General features: G+C 67.2%; 2 protein-coding genes and 1 long non-coding RNA gene across 8 annotated transcripts; 1 reads left to right on the top strand and 2 right to left on the bottom strand.

Moving 5' to 3' along the window:
• The first annotated feature begins 931 nt into the window (after positions 1-931).
• NCKAP5L (NCK associated protein 5 like) lies at positions 932-12110 on the top strand. Of its 6 annotated transcripts, none has more exons than XM_074530608.1 (13): positions 932-1058; positions 5478-5519; positions 5634-5716; positions 6425-6493; positions 6611-6649; positions 6808-6927; positions 7019-7132; positions 7727-9456; positions 9529-9682; positions 9756-9834; positions 9920-10204; positions 10295-10434; positions 11354-12110. In XM_074530608.1, the coding sequence occupies exons 1-13, from the start codon at positions 977-979 to the stop codon at positions 11588-11590; spliced, it is 3174 nt and encodes a 1057-aa protein (XP_074386709.1). In that variant the 5' UTR covers positions 932-976; the 3' UTR covers positions 11591-12110. The 6 variants fall into 6 exon arrangements, with proteins under 6 accessions (XP_074386709.1, XP_074386708.1, XP_074386713.1 ...); XM_074530607.1 differs by having other exon boundaries at positions 5631-5716; XM_074530612.1 differs by lacking the exon at positions 932-1058 and adding an exon at positions 4831-4988.
• On the bottom strand, positions 11865-16320 carry TMBIM6 (transmembrane BAX inhibitor motif containing 6). The gene is made up of 10 exons (XM_074530613.1): positions 16163-16320; positions 13824-13926; positions 13626-13734; positions 13410-13530; positions 13248-13296; positions 13035-13132; positions 12854-12933; positions 12661-12761; positions 12493-12565; positions 11865-12409 (listed from the first exon to the last, which is right to left on the bottom strand). The coding sequence occupies exons 1-10, from the start codon at positions 16221-16223 to the stop codon at positions 12386-12388; spliced, it is 819 nt and encodes a 272-aa protein (XP_074386714.1). The 5' UTR covers positions 16224-16320; the 3' UTR covers positions 11865-12385.
• On the bottom strand, positions 13934-16156 carry LOC141726177 (uncharacterized). Its single transcript, XR_012577532.1, has 3 exons — positions 14497-16156; positions 14139-14337; positions 13934-14061 (listed from the first exon to the last, which is right to left on the bottom strand). It is a non-coding gene; the product is annotated as an uncharacterized LOC141726177 (long non-coding RNA).
• Positions 16321-16491: the final 171 nt, after the last annotated feature.

Genomic DNA, 16491 nt, shown 5'->3' with positions numbered 1-16491 from the left:
TGGGGGGTATTTGGGGTGTTAAGGTGCCCTGGGGGTGTTTGGGGTGCCCTGGGATTCTTTTGGGGTTCCCTGAGAGGTGTTTGGGGTGCCTTGGGGTGTTTTATGTTTGGGGTTCTCTGGAGTGTTTGGGGGTGTCCTGGGGGGTGGTTGGGATGCTCTGGGGGTGGTTGGGGATATTTGGGTTGTTTAGGGTGCCCTCGGGGCTATTTGGGGTGTCCTGGGGGGTGTTTGGGATGCTGTGGAGGATGTTTGGGGGTGCCCTGGGATGTTTGGGGGTGCCCTGGGGGATGTCTGGGGTGCCCTTGGGCGTGTTTGGGGTGTTTGAGATTCCCTGGGGGATGTTTGGGGTGTCCTGGGGGGTGTTTGGGATGCTCTGGGGGTGGTTGGGGATATTTGGGGTGTTTGGGGGTGTTTAGGGTGCCCTCGGGGCTATTTGGGGTGTCCTGGGGGGCGTTTGGGATGCTGTGGAGGATGTTTGGGGGTGCCCTGGGATGTTTGGGGTGCCATGGGGGATGTTTGGGGGTGCCCTGGGATGTTTGGGGTGTTTAAGATTCCCTGGGGGGTGTTTGGGGTGTCCTGGGGGGTGTTTGGGGTGCTATGGGGGATTTTTGGGGGTGTCCTGTGGGGTGTTTGGGGCTTTTGGAATGCCCTGGGCTCTCGGTGTGCCCGGTCCCGGTTCCAGCTGCCGCTCTGTCGGATCCCTTTGGGGTCCCCGTTTATTCCGATTCCGTTCGCTCGGGGGGGTTCGGGCCGGTCCGGTCCCATCCCGGTGCAGCCTCACGGGGGCGGGGGGGGCTCGGTACCGATTCCCACCGGGAGGGCTCCTTTCGGGGCGGCGGTACCGGCTCCGTTTCCGGCGGTCCCGGCTCCGTGTGGGGCGGTTCCGGTGATCACGGGAACGGGGGAGGGGGGCGATGCCCGGTGCGCGCGGATTGGCGGCGGCGGGGGCGCAGGGCGGGGCCGGCCCGGTGCAGCCATGACGTCACCGCCGCCGCCGCCGGTCCCGCCCCGGTGCCGGTGCCGGTGCCAGCCCCGGCCATGGCGCCCCGGAGCCCCCGGTGAGTCTCCGGACCGGGCGGGGGGGGGGGGGGGTTCGGGGCCGCTCCTCGGTGGTACCGGAGCCGGAAGGGGTTGGGGAGGGGGCATCCGTGGCCTCCGGTTACCGGGAGGGCGGGGGTGGATCCCGGGGGAGCGGCGGGGGTGGCCCGGTGGGTGGGTGGCGTTCCGCGTGTCCCCGGTGTGTCCTCGGCTGTCCCCGCTGTCCCCGGAGCATCCCGGATGTCCCTGAGGTGTCCCCAGTGAATCCTGAGCGTCCCTGAGGTGTCCTCAGTGTCCCCACTGCACCTCGGCTGTCCCCGTGGTGTCCCCAGAGCATTCCGGTTGTCCCCAGGGTGTCCCCAGTGTCCCCACTGCACCCTGACTCTCCCTAGGGTGTCCCCACTGCACCCCGGCTTTCCCTGGGGTGTCCCCGGAGCATCCCGACTGTCCCTGGGGTGTCCCCGAGCATTCCAGATGTGTCCAGGGTGTCCCCAGTGCACCCCGGCTGTCCCTGCAGTGTCCCCAGTGTCCCCATGCATCCACACTGTCCCTGAGGTGTCCCCAGAGGATTCCCGTTGTCCCTAGGGTGTCCCCAGTGCTTCCTGACTGTCCCTATGGTGTCCTCAAGGTCCCCGTAGCACCCTGACTCTCCCTGGGGCATTCCTGGTGTCCCTGCTGCACCCTGGCTGTCCCCAGGGTGTCCCCTCTGTCCCCACTGTCCCCATTGCACCCTGACTCTCCCTGGGGCACCCCTGGTGTCCCCACTGCACCCTCACTGTCCCTGGGGTGTCCCCACAGCATTCTGGCTGTCCCCAGGGTGTCCCCAGTGTCCCCACTGCACCCCGGCTGTCCCTGGGGCATTCCTGGTGTCCCCATTGCACCCGGACTGTCCCTGAGGTGTCCTCATTGCACCCTGACTGGACCTGGGACATTCCTGGTGTCCCCAATGCATCCTGACTGTCCCTGAAGTGTCCCCAGTGCACCCTGACTCTCCCTGGGGCATTCCTGGGGTGTCCCTGCTGCACCCCGGCTGTCCCTGGGGTGTCCCCAGAGCATTCCGGCTGTCCTCAGGGTCACCGGTGCATCCTGACTGTCCCTGGGGTGTCCTCACTGTCCCCAGTGCACCCCGGCTGTCCCTGGAGTGTCCCCACTGCATCCTGACTCTCCCTGGGACATTCCTGACTGTCCCTGACATGTCCTCAGTGTCCCCATTGCACCCGGACTGTCCCTGGGGCATTCCTGGTGTCCCTGACATGTCCTCAGTGTCCCCAGTGCATCCTGACTGTCCCTGGGGTGTCCCCAGAACATTCCAGCTGTCCTCAGGGTCCCTAGTGAATCCTGACTGTCCCTGAGGTGTCCCCGGTGTCCCCAGAGCATCCCGGCTGTCCCTGGGGTGTCCCCAGAGAATTCTGGTTGTCCTCAGGGTCACCAGTGAATCCTGACTGTCCCTGGGGTGTCCCCAGTGTCCCCAGTGCACCCCGGCTGTCCCTGCAGTGTTCTCAATGTCCCCACTGCATCCTGACTCTCCCTGGGGCATTCCTGACTGTCCCTGCAGTGTCCCCAGTGTCCCCAGTGCACCCAGACTGTCCCTGGGTGTCCCTCACTGCCTTTCATCCCACCCACCCGTCCCCACTGTCCCCAGTGCACCCCGGCTGTCCCTGAGGTGTCCCCAGTGTCCCCAGTTCACCCCGGCTGTCCCTGGGATGTCCCCACTGTCCCCAGTGCACCCCGGCTGTCCCCTGCGTGTCTCTGCTGTCCCCACCACATCCTGGCTGTTCCGTGCCGTGTCCCCACCGCATCCCCGGCTGTCCCCGCGTGTCCCTGCCCAGCTGTCCTCGATGTGTCCCCGCAGCCTGAGGCCATTTCTGTGCCACATCCCACTTGTCCCCGGTGTGTCCCCAGGGTGTCCTTGCTGTCCCTGCTGCATCCTGGCTGGCCCTGGACTGTCCTCAGTGTGTCCTGGCTGTCCCCAGAACGGCTCAGTGGGGTTGGGGACATCTGGGGCTGTCACCCCATGTCCCTGGGGTGTCCCCAGAAGGGTTCAGCAGGGTTGGGGACACTCAGGGCTGTCACCTCATGTCCCTGGGTTGTCCCCAGTGTGTCCTGGCTGTCCCCAGAACGGCTCAGATGAGTTGGGGACACTCGGGGCTGTCACCCCATGTCCCTGCACTGTCCCTGGTGCATCCTGGCTGTCCCTGGACTGTCCCCAGTGTGTCCTGGCTGTCTCCAGAATGGCTCAGCAGGGTTGGGGACACTCAGGGCTGTCACCCCATGTCCCTGCACTGTCCCTGGCGCATCCTGGCTGTCTCTGGACTGTCCCCAGTGCGTCCTGGCTGTCCCCAGAATGGCTCAGCAGGGTTGGGGACACTCAGGGCTGTCACCCCATGTCCCTGCACTGTCCCCAGTGCATCCTGGCTGTCCCTGCACTGTCTGCAGTGTGTCCTCGCTGTCCCCAGGGTGTTCTGGCTGCCCCCAGAAGGGTTGGGGACACTCGAGGCTGTCACCCCATGTCCCTGTGTTGTCCCCAGTGTGTCCTGGCTGTCCCCAGAACGGCTCAGTGGGGTTGGGGACACCTGGGGCTGTCACCCCCTGTCCCTGGGCTGTCCCTGGTGCATCCTGGCTGTCCCTGCACTGTCTGCAGTGTGTCCTGGCTGTCCCCAGAAGGGTTGGGGACACTCAGGGCTGTCACCTCTGTCCCTGGCTCGCCATGGGGACCCTGGTGTGGGCCAGCCCAGGGCCAGCCCGCCACAGCCACGCTGGCACCGCCAGGGCTGCGCTTTGTCCCCACGGGGACGGAGTCACTGGGGAGGGGACCCGGGCTCGGGGTGCCCCTGGCAGTGCCCCAGCCCTGTCCCAGCCGTGTCCCCCTCCCCACAGGGACCCTCCCGCGCTGGGGGAGGGGCCGGCCTCGCTGTCCATCTGTCGGGGCCCCCCCGTCTGTCCCCGCCGGGGGCCTGGGGGGGCCGCGGGCTCCTCTTCCCCTGCAGACGGAGCCTCACTTCCCCCGTGACGCAGCCGGAGCCGCCGGCACCGGGGCCGCTTCCTGCTCGGGGGTGGCGGCCGAGGGGCCCTCGGGCACCTCGGGGACAATGGGGACCGCGGGGACCCGCGGGGGTTCGCGCCATGGGGACGGGGACAGCGCGGGCGCGGTGTGGCCGTGCCCCCCCAGACCTTCCCCTTGTCCCCCCATCACCCCCAGACGCTTTTCTTGTCCTTCCATCACCCCCAAATTCTCCTCTGGTCCCCTCCGCTCTCCCCCGTCCCGGGGAGCCCCCGTGGGGTCGGGGTGAAGCGGGGACGCGCGGCCCCGTGTGAACCCCAAAAATCACCCTCGGGGGAGCGGGGGGCGGCGGCCACGACCCGGGGGTCCCGGCTCGGCTCCGCTCCCGCAGCCCCGGGGGGATTCCGAGGGGTCCCGGTGCACCGGGCAGTCCCTCCGGTGGGTGCGGGATGCCCGGTGGGGATCCCTCCGGTGATGCCCGGTACCGCGGGGGGCTTCCCGGTACCGCGGGGGGGTTCCCGGTGCTTCCCCTCCCGGGATGGTTCCCGCTATGCCGGTGCCGTCACTCCCGGGGGGCTCCCCGAGGGGTCCCGGTGCACCGGGCAGTCCCTCGGTGGGTGCGGGATGCCCGGTGGGGATCCCTCCGTGCTCTGCCCGGTGTCACGGGGGGGTTCCCGGTGTTTCCCCTCCCGGGATCATTCCCGGTGCCGCCGCTCCCGGGGTCTCATTGCCGGTTGCCCGGGGCCGGCGCTGGCAGAGCCGCGCACCGGGGGAGGCGGCGGCTCCATCCCGGCTCCTCCCCGGCCGCGGCCGGGAAGGCGGAGCCGCCGCCGCCGCCTCCCAACAATAGCGCGGCCGGGCCGGGCCGGGATGGAAGCGCCGCCGTCGCCGGGACCGGCCCCGGGGCCGCTCTGAGCCGCCGCTACCGGCGCTACCGGGAGCCCCGGGCGTGAGTACGGAGCGGGACCGGCGCTCAGCGGAGGGACGGGGGAAGCCCGGGTGGAACGGGGGGTGTGCGGCGCTGGCGGTGGGGGGGGGCCCGTTTGAACGCCCCGGGTCCTGTGCACACCGGGGCCGCGCATCCCGGTGCTCCGGAACCGGGGGTGCTGCCTATCCCGGTAGCCCGGGGGTGCTGCACGTCCCGGTGCCCCGGGGCTTGTGTTGATTCCGGTCCCGGTGGTGCTGCACATCCTCGTGACTCGATCCCGGTCCTTGGGGCACAGCGGTGCCCCGGGGGTGATACCGGGGCCGGTGCTGCTGCACATCCCGGTGCCCCAGGGCTGCTCCCGGTGCCGGTACCGGGCGTGCCGTGCATCCCGGGGCCGATCATTCCCCCGTAGCAGCGGGAAGGAGGAGGGGGCAGCAGGAGGGGAGGGGAGGGGTCAGCACTCGGCCCTGGAGGCTCCATCCTCTTCCTCAGCCCGGTTCTCCCTGGCAGGTGACACCGCACCGCTTCGGGGCTGGGGACACCCAAAGCCAGGTAAGACCGGGCTGGACCGGGCCGGGCCGGGCCGGGCCTGGGGGCGCCTCAGGCCGGGTGCCACCAGCCGGGGGCCAGCAGAGGGCCCGCGGTGATTCGCGTCCCCCGCAGCAGCAGCGATGTCGGAGAGCGTGGCCGAGGCGCCGGGAGAGACGGGCCCCAGCCATGAGCTGCTGCAGCGCCTGCGGGAGCTGGAGGTAGGCACGGATGGCACCAGCGGGACGTGGCACCGCTGGGCAGCCGTGCCAAGAGCCAGGCCAGTGCCACGGAGCCACCACAGCATGGACACCGTGGTCATGGGTGGCACTTGCCAGTTTTTGTGGCCCTCTGGGGCAGCCCCATCCTGCTGTGTGTGGCAGCAGGAGACAGAGAATCTGCTTGGTGGCACGGGGATGTGCCCTGAGCTGTGCCCTGAGCTGTGCCCTGGGTGTGCCCTGAGTGTGCCCCGAACTGTGCCCTGAGTGTGCCCTGAGTGTACCCTGAGTGTGCCCTGAGTGTACCCTGAGTGTGCCCTGAGCTGTGCCCTGAGTGTACCCTGAGTGTGCCCTGAGTGAGCCCTGAGTGTACCCTGAGTGTGCCCTGAGTGTGCCCTGAGTGTGCCCTGAGCTGTGCCCTGAGTGTGCCCTGAGTTGTGCCCTGAGTGTGCCCTGAGTGTGCCCTGAGTGTGCCCTGAGCTGTGCCCTGAGTGTGCTCTGAGTGTGCTCTGAGTGTGCCCCGAGCTGTGCCCTGAGTGTACCCTGAGTGTGCTCTGAGTGTGCTCTGAGTGTGCCCTGAGCTGTGCCCTGAGTGTGCCCTGAGTGTGCCCTGAGTGTACCCTGAGTGTGCCCCGAGTGTACTCTGAGTGTGCCCTGAGTGTGCCCTGAGTGTGCCCTGAGTGTGCCCGGGCTGTCCTCGCTCTGTTCTAGGCAGAGAACTCAGCCCTGGCCCAGGCCAATGAGAACCAGAGGGAGACGTACGAGCGCTGCCTGGATGAGGTACTGGAGAGCTCCCACACACTCAGGGCACCTGTGCCCACCTGTGCCCACCTGTGTGCTGGGCAGGACCCTCCCTGTGCCCTGTGCCCCCACCCAGACCTCCCCTCTCCTCCCCAGGTTGCCAACCATGTGGTGCAGGCGCTGCTCAACCAAAAGGTGGGTGCCAGGATGGTGCCAGGATGGTGCCAGGAGGGTGCCGGGATGGTGCCAGGAGGGTGCCAGGAGGGTGCCGGGATGGTGCCAGGAGGGTGCCAGGGGGCTGGGAGGACACTGAGGGGTCCCGGGGGTCCTGGCTGACCCCCCACCCCTGCCAGGACCTGCGTGAGGAGTGCATCAAGCTGAAGAAGCGCGTGTTCGAGCTGGAGCGGCAGAACCAGGTGCTGAGCGAGCTCTTCCAGCAGAAGCTGCAGCTCTCCACCGGCTCCCTCCCTCAGGTGTGCCTGGGGCTCTGTCAGGGCTGGGAGGGGGTGGGAATGGGGCAGAGCCCCCCCAAAGCTTAACCCAGCTTAACCCTCTCCTGTCCAGCTGCCGCTGCACCCGGTGCCAGCGCCCCCCGATGTGCCAGTGACCCCCCAGCCCAGCTCTGCTGAGCAAGAGCCCCCCCAGCTGCTCCCTGGCCTCTGTCTGTCCCTGCCTGAGGTGGGTACTGGTGTTCCCAGCCCCTTCCTGTCCCCGTGTCCCCCTCTCTGGGCAGTGTCACCCTTTTCTCTATTGGCTTTTCTCAGTGTGTGGTGTCACCAGGCCTGTGGCACACTGTGGCTTCCCAGGCCCAGTGTCCTGTCCCTGGATCTGTGGTGTCCCCATCCATGTGGCCATGGCACTTCCAACAGGGTCCCTGTCCCTGTGGTGTCACCTCTCCAGGTCCATGGTGTCCACCTCCCCAAGCCCCTCCATCTGTGATGTCTCTGCCTCCAAAACCCATTGCCCCAGATGTCCCTGTCCCCATTATGTCCCCATAATGTCCTGTCCTGTCCCCCCCCGGATCTGTGGTGTCCCCATCCATGTGCCTGTGACACTTCCAACAGGGTCCCTGTGGGGTCACCTCTCCAGGTCCAGGGTGTCCACCTCCATCTGTGATGTCTCTGCCTCCAAGCCCCATTGCCCCAGATGTCCCTGTCCCCATCATGTCCCCATCCCAAAGCCTTCTGTGTCCCTCTCTGTGTTCCCAGAGCGTCCCCCTCTGGTACCAGGGCGCTCAGGTGCCCACAGGGTGACGTTCCCCTGTCCCCACAGGTGCTGCCACCAGTGCCATCGGCCAGCCCTGGCCTCAGCCCCGGTGCCCCTCCCCTGGACGCCCTGTCCCCATTCTTCAAAAAGAAAGCCCAAATCCTGGAGGTGCTGCGCAAGCTGGAGGAGTCAGACCCTCTGCTGGGACCCCCGCCCGCCTCCCCCGGCTCCCCCGAGCCCTGCTCAGCCCTGGCCTGGCCCCCCTGCCCTCTGCGGGCCCCGGGGGCCTCGGGGGGCTGGCGGGGCACCGAGGGCAGCCCCTGCTCCTCCCCCGAGGAAGCGGGGCCGCCTCGGGGCGCTCTGCTCAGCGCTTTGGCAGAGCGGCTGCTGCGGGGCGAGGGCGGCGGCTGCTGCCGGCGCAGTAACGGGGAAGCGCCCGGGGGTCCCCCCCGGCAGCGGCGCGGGGAGCACCCCGCGTTCCTGGGACTCTACGCGGCGGGTGAGGAGAGCCCCGAGGGCGCCTTCACCCCGCTCTCCCCCGTCCCCAACCCGCTGCCCTCCCCCTCCAAGGTGCTCAAGGTGCCGCCCCCCCCCGCGGGGCTGCGCCTCAGCCCCCAGCTCGCCCACCCCTCCAAGATCCCGTGTCGCGGCGCCCACCCCGAGGCGTCGCCGGTGCTCAGCCGCCGCCCGTCCCCCGATGCCGCCCCAGAGCCCGCTCCCACCGAGCCCCCCGCCTTCCCCCGCACCTTCGAGGCGGTGGAGCAGCCCCCGGGACCCCCGGTACCGGCGGGGAGCGGGGAGCGAGCGGCGGCGTCCCCGCCCAGCTCCCGCCGTGGCACGGGGGGCTCGGCCCCCTGCCGCCGGCCCGGTAAGAAGCCCCCCGAGCCGGGTTATCTGCCCTTCAAGGAGCGCCTGGCAGCGCTGGGCAAGCTGCGAGGGGCTGAGGGCCGAGAAACGCCCGGTCCGGGCCGGCCCGAACGGGGCCATGGGGGCGAACTGCGCCCCCCACCCCGGGCGGGTTTGGGGGGCAGCCTGAAGCACCCCGAGCCAGCGCACGGCGCGGAGCCCCTGGCCCGCTGCTACTCCTCCGGTTCCATGGGAGACCCCGGTAAAGCGGGGGGCAAAACCCGCCCTGGAACCGGCAGGACCCCGTCCCGGACCCCCCCCGCGCCCCCCGCCAAAAGCTCCCGCAGCCCCCACGGCAGCCCCACCAAGCTGCCCACCAAGGCGGGCAAAGGCGCGGGGGCACCGCGGGGCGAGGAGCCCCCCGCGGGTGCCAAGGCGGGCGGGGGTCCCCACAAAACCCCCGCGGAGCCCGCGGAGCCCCCGGGGCCGGCGGCGAGCGGCGCGGGGCACTCGGCCATCGAGGAGAAGGTGATGAAGGGCATCGAGGAGAACGTGCTGAGGCTGCAGGGGCAGGAGAGGGCGCCGGGAGCGGAGGCCAAGGGCAAAGCAGCGGGGCTGGCGAGCTGGTTCGGGCTGCGGAGGAGCAAATTGCCCGCGCTGAGCCGGAGAGGGGACGGTGGGCGCGGGCGTGACTGGGCTGGGACCCCCGCACCCCTTCGCCGAGAGGTCAAGCTGGCCGCCCGCAAGCTGGAAGCCGAGAGTCTCAACATCTCGAAGCTGATGGAGAAGGCGGAGGATCTGCGCAAGGCGCTGCGGGAGGAGCACGCGTTCCTGCAGGGACTGGCGCTGGAGAAGGGGCGTCCCCGTGGGCCCCCTCGAGGCCCCGGTCCCCTCCCGGTCATGTACCAGGAGGTGACGGCCGAGACCTTCATGCAGCAGCTGCTGGACAGGTGAGCTCCCACCTGGGTGCCCTGGGGGTGGCATTAGGGTGGCGTGTCCCTCTGATCGCTGCCTCCCCGCAGGGTGGACGGCAAGGACGTCCCCTACGAGACCCGCCTGGAGCACAAGCGGGAGCTTTGTGACCTCCGGAGGGTCCCCCCCGACGCCAAAGAAGCGCGGCTGTGCCGCCCGCCCCGCAACGGCATCGTGGGACACCTGCGGGAGCCCTCGGACAAGGTGAGGGGTCCCCCCGCCGCTCTGCTCCGCTCCGGGGGGACCCCGCAGCCCTTCAGCCTCTGCATCCCCGCAGGTGCCCGACGTGGCGCTCCGGGACGAGCTGCCGTCCGACGAGAGCCTGTCCGAGTCGGGGACCGGGCAGCATTTCGCCGGTGAGCGAGGGGGTGATGGGGGGCTCCGGATGCAGTGGGAGCACCAGAATGGGCTCCTCGACTCCTCCATCCCTTTCTGTCACAGCCTGCGGGTCTCTGACGCGGACGCTGGACAGCGGGATCGGCACATTCCCACCCCCCGATTATGGGGGCGTCCCCGCTAAGAGCACCCCCAAACCGCGGGGCCGCCCCGAGCCGCTGCCCGGGGCCGTGCCGGCCGCTGTCACCAAAGTGCCGCGCAAGGCCCGGACGCTGGAACGGGAGGTCCCGAGCGCCGAGGAGCTGCTGGTACCGGGAAAGCACCGGAGCGCTCCGGGCTGCCGCCTCCCGGCGCCCCCCAACCCGCACGGGCACCGCGCCGCGCCCCAAGGTGGGTGAACCCCCCTGTGCCGGGGTGTGCCCACCCTCGGGGGGTCGTGGGGACCCCCGCAGGTCAGCGCTGTCCCCGTTGTCCCCGCAGACACCGGGGATGACGCCAGGAAACCGCGGCGGGTCCAGCAGAGCAAGAACTGGACCTTCCCCAACGCCAAAGGCTGCGGTGCTGCCGACCCCTTCGTGTGCCCACCCGGGGGGCTGGAGGGGCTGCATCGGCCTGGGCAGGTACGGGCAGCTTAGGGGACCCTGGGGTGCCCCAAAACCTTGGGGTGGTGTCCCCAGAACTCCAGAGTAAGGACACTGAAACTGGAGCAGGACCCCAAAACCTTTGGGTGGGGTCCCTAAAACTCCGGAGTAAGGACAGTGAAACTGGAGCAGGACCCCAAAACCTTGGAGTAGGGTCCCCAAAACTCCGGAGTAAGGACAGTGAAACTGGAGCAGGACCCCAAAACTTTGGAGTAGGGTCCCCAAAACTCCGGAGTAAGGACAGTGAAACTGGAGCAGGACCCCAAAATTTTGCGGTGGGGTCCCCAAAACTCCAGAGTAAGAACAGTGAAACTGTGGAGCAGGACCCCAAAACTTTGGGGTAGGGTTCCCAAAACTCCAGAGTAAGAACACTGAAACTGGTGCAGGACCCCAAAGCTTTGGGGTGGGATCCCCAAAACTTCTGAGTAAGGACAGTGAAACTGGAGCAGGACCCCAAAACCTCGGCAGAGAGACCCCAGACCTTCCTGCCTTTGCTGTGGGGATGAAGCCACAGGGAGAGGATGTGGGGGGAACACTCCCCAGAATTCTGTGTGTGTTGCCCATGGTGGGGAGGATTTAAAGTGGCCCTGGGTGGGTGCAGAGTTCACTCCCCAGAATTCTGTGATCATGTTGCCCATGGTGGGGAGGATTTAAAGTAGTCCTGGATGTGGTGCAGAGTTCACTCCCCAGAATTCTGTGTGTATGTTGCCCATGGTGGGGAGGATTTAAAGTAGTCGTGGATGTGGTGCAGAGTTCACTCCCCAGAATTCTGTGATCATGTTGCCCATGGTGGGGAGGATTTAAAGTGGCCCTGGGTGGGTGCAGATTTCCCCACCATGGGGCAGTGACAGATGTGCTGCCATAACCAACCCCTCCTGCCCACGCTGTCCCTCCCCAGGCCCCCGTGTGCAGCCCGGGGGGACACCGAGGGGCATCCCCGGAGGTTCCCCCACCTCTGCCCCCCGCTCTGAGCGCCAGCAGCAGCCGGACCCCCAGCGCCTCGGACGTGGGGGACGAGGGCAGCACGGAGGCGCGGTCCCGGGATGGCGGGCACGGCCCCGCCGGGCTGGAACACTCCGAGTCCCTCAGCGATTCTCTCTACGACAGCCTCTCGTCCTGCGGCAGCCAGGGCTGAGCCTCCCCGGCCCCGCTGCCGCCTCTTGCAGCCCCATCCCCGCCGCTCCCGCTCCTGCCCCGAGGGTGCTGCCCGGGCTGGGAGTGTCCGGTGTCTGTCCGCTCCCTCTCCCGGCTCTGTCCGATGGTGCTATGGCCCTGTACAGCCCCTGCCGATGGGTTTTTAACTCAATAAAGCCACCCCTCCTAGCCCGGGTTATTTATACACGTGGTGGTGGTGCTGCTGTTGTGTCAGAGTTGTGATCCAGGGATGGATGGAAAGAGAGGGACAAGAGTTTGGAGTCTGAGCGATTTATTGAATCATCCCGGTGTACAAAGAGCGGAGGTGGCGGGACTGGGAGCGCTGGCAATGCCCCATCCCCACGGCCCCCTCCCAGCACACCTTCATTTCTTGGCACTGGTGCTCAAGGGGAGGCTCCACCAATGAGTTTGGCTGAGGGGGGGTCCCACCAAAGACCCCCCCCAAGGGCTGGTTTTGTCACCGGGGAAAGGTGACACCCCCAGGTGGGGCTGGGGACAAACCTCGGAGGAAAAAGGACACAATGGTGACCACTCCAAGGGTCACAAGGCTGGGGGAAAACCAAGGGGGAGCCAAACTCCAGCAGGATCCACAAATTGGCTGGTTTTTAATCAAAAAAAAAAAAAAAAAAAAAGCTGAACAAGAGAAAAAAACCCACGAGGGTGCAAAAGCTTCTGGCTGCTTCCTCGGCAGCAAAGCGCAGCCCCTTTAATGACAGAGAGGGACGGGAGGGGACATGGGGACACAGGGGTGGCTCTGCCTCGGCCCAGAGCCTCTTCACTTCTTCTCCTTCTTCTTGTTCTGCAAGAGGAGAGTGCCCACGGTCACCATGAGCTCTGTCCTTCTGTCCCTCTGTCCTGCCCTGCCCAGGGCCCCTCACCCACCTCGTTCATGCCCAGGATGATCAGGAGCTCCCGGAAGATGTTGACAAAATCCAGGAAGAGATCAACGCAGTGCCTGGCAAAGAGAGGGAGGGAGGGATGGATGGATGGGTGCTCAGGGAAGGCCACCCCGTCCCCTGTGTCACCCCCTGTGTCCCCAGCTGTACCCACCAGATGTAATCCTTGTCCCCGCTCTCCGCCTTCTCGATGATGAGCTGCGTGTCGAAGAGCACGAAGCCACACATGATCATCAGGGCCACGTACAGGTGGGCCTGTGAGGGGGTAAATTGGCATCACTTGGGGACTGTCCCCTCCTTGCTGGTGTCACCTGTCCGTCTGTCCGTCCTCAGCAGGCTGCACTCACCGTGAAGAGCCAGGTGGATCTCACAAAGGCGTTAATCACAGAGGAGAGAAGCAGCAGGGTGAGGCCAGAAAGCAGGAAACCTGGAAGGGTGAAGGAGAGTCAGGGACAAGTCTGGGGACACCCCCTCCCCCAAAAAAGGGGGTCCCCAGCCCTCCCAGAGCCCCCCCAAAGCCCCTCTCACCTCCTAGGTACAGGTAGCTGCGGCGCCGGGCGTACAGGGCGCTCAGAGAGAAGCAGGCAAAGATGGTGGCAGTGCCCAGGAAGGCAGTGGGGATGATGCTGGGGGTGAAGACAAGGGCTCAGAGGGTTTTGGGGGGCACCAAGGGGGTAAACAGGATCTGTGTGACAGCTGCAGGTGAGGGATGGGGGTTTTTGGGGGGGGGGGTTCTTGTACCTGGGGTTGACAGAGATGCACATTTGCAGGAGGGGTCCCAGATTGATGCCTGCAAGGACAGAACTGGGTGGCACCACAGCCATTCTGGGGGGCTTCATGCAGCCCCTCTGAAGGATTTGGGGGTCCTGTGGGATGTGGGGGGAGTCCCCAGTGCCCACCTACCTGTGAGGAAGGCGAAGCCAACCAGCATCCCCAGCCTCTTCTGCTCGGTCTCACGGTTGTGAGGGGTGGCTATGAGCCAAATCATCAGCCCCAGTGCCCCCAGGCCGGTCAGGAAGCCAAACTGGGACAGGGAGAGACAGGTGAGGGCTGGGCATTGCCTCACCTGGGTGCTGCAGGGCTGGGGGTGCCACTCTGAGCCCTGCAAAGCTCCCTCACCTGGAACAGGTGGGTCACCACATTGATGTAGGCGCCCGCAGCTGCCACGAACATGCAGATGGCAAAGCTGCCATAGACCCTCTTCAGGTGCTCCTGGGTGGAGGCCGAGCTGTGGGTGAGGAGGAGGAGGGTGGTGAGGTGGGCAGGGAGGGCTGGCACAGCCCCCTGAGCCCCCTGCCCTGCCCCTGTGTCGCTCACATGTGGGAGAACTTGAAGAGGGCATCGAAGTTGATGCTGCGGTCGAAGACGTTCATGGTGCCAGGCTGGGATGGGCCCAGGGCCGCTCCACAGGGCTGCAAAACTGCCAGGGGGAGCAAAGGGGGGTCAGAAAGGAGCTGGAGCCCACCCAAAGCTCCCAAACTCCCCCAGGAGCTGAGTGAGAGCCCAAAGCTCCCAAACCCCCCAAAGGAGCTGGAGCCCACCCAAAGCTCCCAAACTCCCTCAGGATCTGGAGCCCACCCAGAGCTCCCAAATCCCCCAAAGAAGCTGAGAGCCCACCCAAAGATCCCAAACCCCCCCAAAGGAGCCGAGTGAGAGCCCAAAGATCCCAAACCTCCCTCAGGATCTGGAGGCCACACAGAGCTCCCAAACCCCTCAAAGGAGCTAAGTGAGAGCCCACCAAGAGCTCCCAAACCCCTCAAAGGAGCTGAGAACCCACCCAAAGCTCCCAAATCCCTCAAAGGAGCTGAAAGCCCACCCAGAGCTCCCAAACCTCCCCCAGGGCCAGAGTGAGAACCCAAAGCTCCCAAACCTCCCCCAGGATCTGGAGCACACACAGAGCTCCCAAATCCCCCAAAGGAGCTGAGAGCCCACCCAAAGATCCCAAACCTCCTCTAGGAAATGAGTGAGAGTCCATCCAAAGCTCCCAAACCCCCACAAAGGAGCCGAGTGAGAGCCCAAAGATCCCAAACCTCCCTCAGGATCTGGAGGCCACACAGAGCTCCCAAAGCCCCCAAAAAGAGCTGAGTGGGAGCCCAGAGCTCCCAAACCCCTCAAAGGAGCTGAGTGAGAGACCACCAAGAGCTCCCAAACCCCTCAAAGGAGCTGAGAACCCACCCAAAGCTCCCAAATCCCTCAAAAGAGCTGAAAGCCCACCCAGAGCTCCCAAACCTTCCCCAGGGCCAGAGTGAGAACCCAAAGCTCCCAAACTCCCTCAGGATCTGGAGCCCACCCAGAGCTCCCAAAGCCCCCAAGAGGAGCTGAGAGCCCACCCAAAGATCCCAAACCTCCCTCAGGATCTGGAGCCCACCCAGAGCTCCCAAAGCCCCCAAGAGGAGCTGAGTGAGAGACCACCAAGAGCTCCCAAACCCCCCTTAGGAGCTGAGAACCCACCCAAAGCTCCCAAATCCCTCAAAGGAGCTGAAAGCCCACCCAGAGCTCCCAAACCTCCCCCAGGATCTGGAGTCCAACCAAAGCTCCCAAACCCCCAAAAGGAGCTGAGTGAGAGCCCAGGAGCTGCTCTGGAGCATTTTTTGCCCGGCTGGTGCAAGCCCAGCCGGCTGTTGCAGGACCAGGGCAGCCCTGAGGCTGTTGCAGGGCTGTTGCAGGGCCAGAGGAGCCCCTGGGTTGTTGCAGGGCTGTTGCAAGGCCAGCACAGCCCCGAGGGATTCGCAGCCGAGCTGCTCCGGGGCCAGGGGAGCTCCTGGAGGTGCCGCGGGAGCGCTGCCGGCAGCTGGAAACGCCTTTGTGCCAGGTGACATTAGTGCCCGTAATGACGTCCCCAGAGGTGGCTCCGGCAGCGGGAGGATCCCAGCAGGGCCTCCTCCTCCTCCTCTTCCTCGCCCTCCTCCTCCTCGTCCCGGTCCGGCCGGCTGGGCCGGCTCTGTGCCCTGTGGCACCTGCCCGGCCGGTGGCACCGGCCAGGTGTCCCCAAGGGATGGAGGGGACAGAACAGAGCCCCAGGGGGAGCGGGGTGGGCGCTTCAAGGAGGCACCGAGGCGGAGAGGAGGCTCCGGGAGAGGAGGAGCCCATGGTGCCACAGCAGGGCACGGGCACGGTGGCACCGGATGGCACCGGGTGGCACCGGGACAGTGGCACCGGAGCGCTGCCACCGCCGGGCTGGGGAAGCCCCAGGTCAAAGGGCGAGGAGCCGTGGGGACACTGTGTGTGTGAGAAAGCTGTGACAAAGCTGTGACACCCCCCGGTGCCGGTGACCGCCGGTTCCACCGGGCAGGCCCCGAGCCGCCCTCCCCCCCCGCCCCCCCCAGCGCCGCTTTCGCTTTCGCTGCTGCCGCCCCTGGCCGGCTCCAAGCGACCTTTACCCCCCGCCCCGCCCCGCCTGGTGCTGCCCGTTCCTTCCCCCGCTCCCCCCCCGCTCCTCCCGTTACAACCGGGCCGAGACCCCCGGGGGGGCCCAACCCGTGCGCGCCCCCCCCCCCCCCGCAAACGGGGCCTGGTGGGGGCGGGACCGCCCGGGCCGCTCGGGGCGGGCTCTGAGGGGGCTCTGGGGCTCGCTCGGGGTCTGCAGCCGCTCCGGGACCCCCGGGGATCCCCCGGGGCCGCCCCGGGCCCGCCCCGCCCGCGCCCCCCGCCCGCACCTGCGCCGCGTCCGCCGTCCGTGCCAGGCCGCGAGCTCTGCGCCACGCCCCTGCCGCTCATTGGCTGAACCCCCGCCGAGTCCCGCCTTCCGCCTCATTCTATTGGTTGTCGTCAACCCTAGGGGCGGGGCTCCCTCGAGCCGCCGTCACGGTCCGGGCCGCGCCCGAGCGCCGCCGTTGGAGGGGCAGGACCCGCCCCCGCGCGAGGGCGCGGCGCTGATTGGTCAGCGTGGGCTCCGCTCGACCAATGGGAGCGCGGTGCTCGCTGCCGGCCTTCGGGCGCCCCCTGGTGGCGGCGCCTCTCCGGAGGGCGCCCCCTGGTGGCGCCG

Source organism: Zonotrichia albicollis, chromosome 33, assembly GCF_047830755.1.
Source record: "Zonotrichia albicollis isolate bZonAlb1 chromosome 33, bZonAlb1.hap1, whole genome shotgun sequence".
Taxonomy (NCBI): domain Eukaryota; kingdom Metazoa; phylum Chordata; class Aves; order Passeriformes; family Passerellidae; genus Zonotrichia; species Zonotrichia albicollis.
Note: the sequence above shows the minus strand (reverse complement) of the source record. Positions and strands in the feature narration are given on the sequence as shown.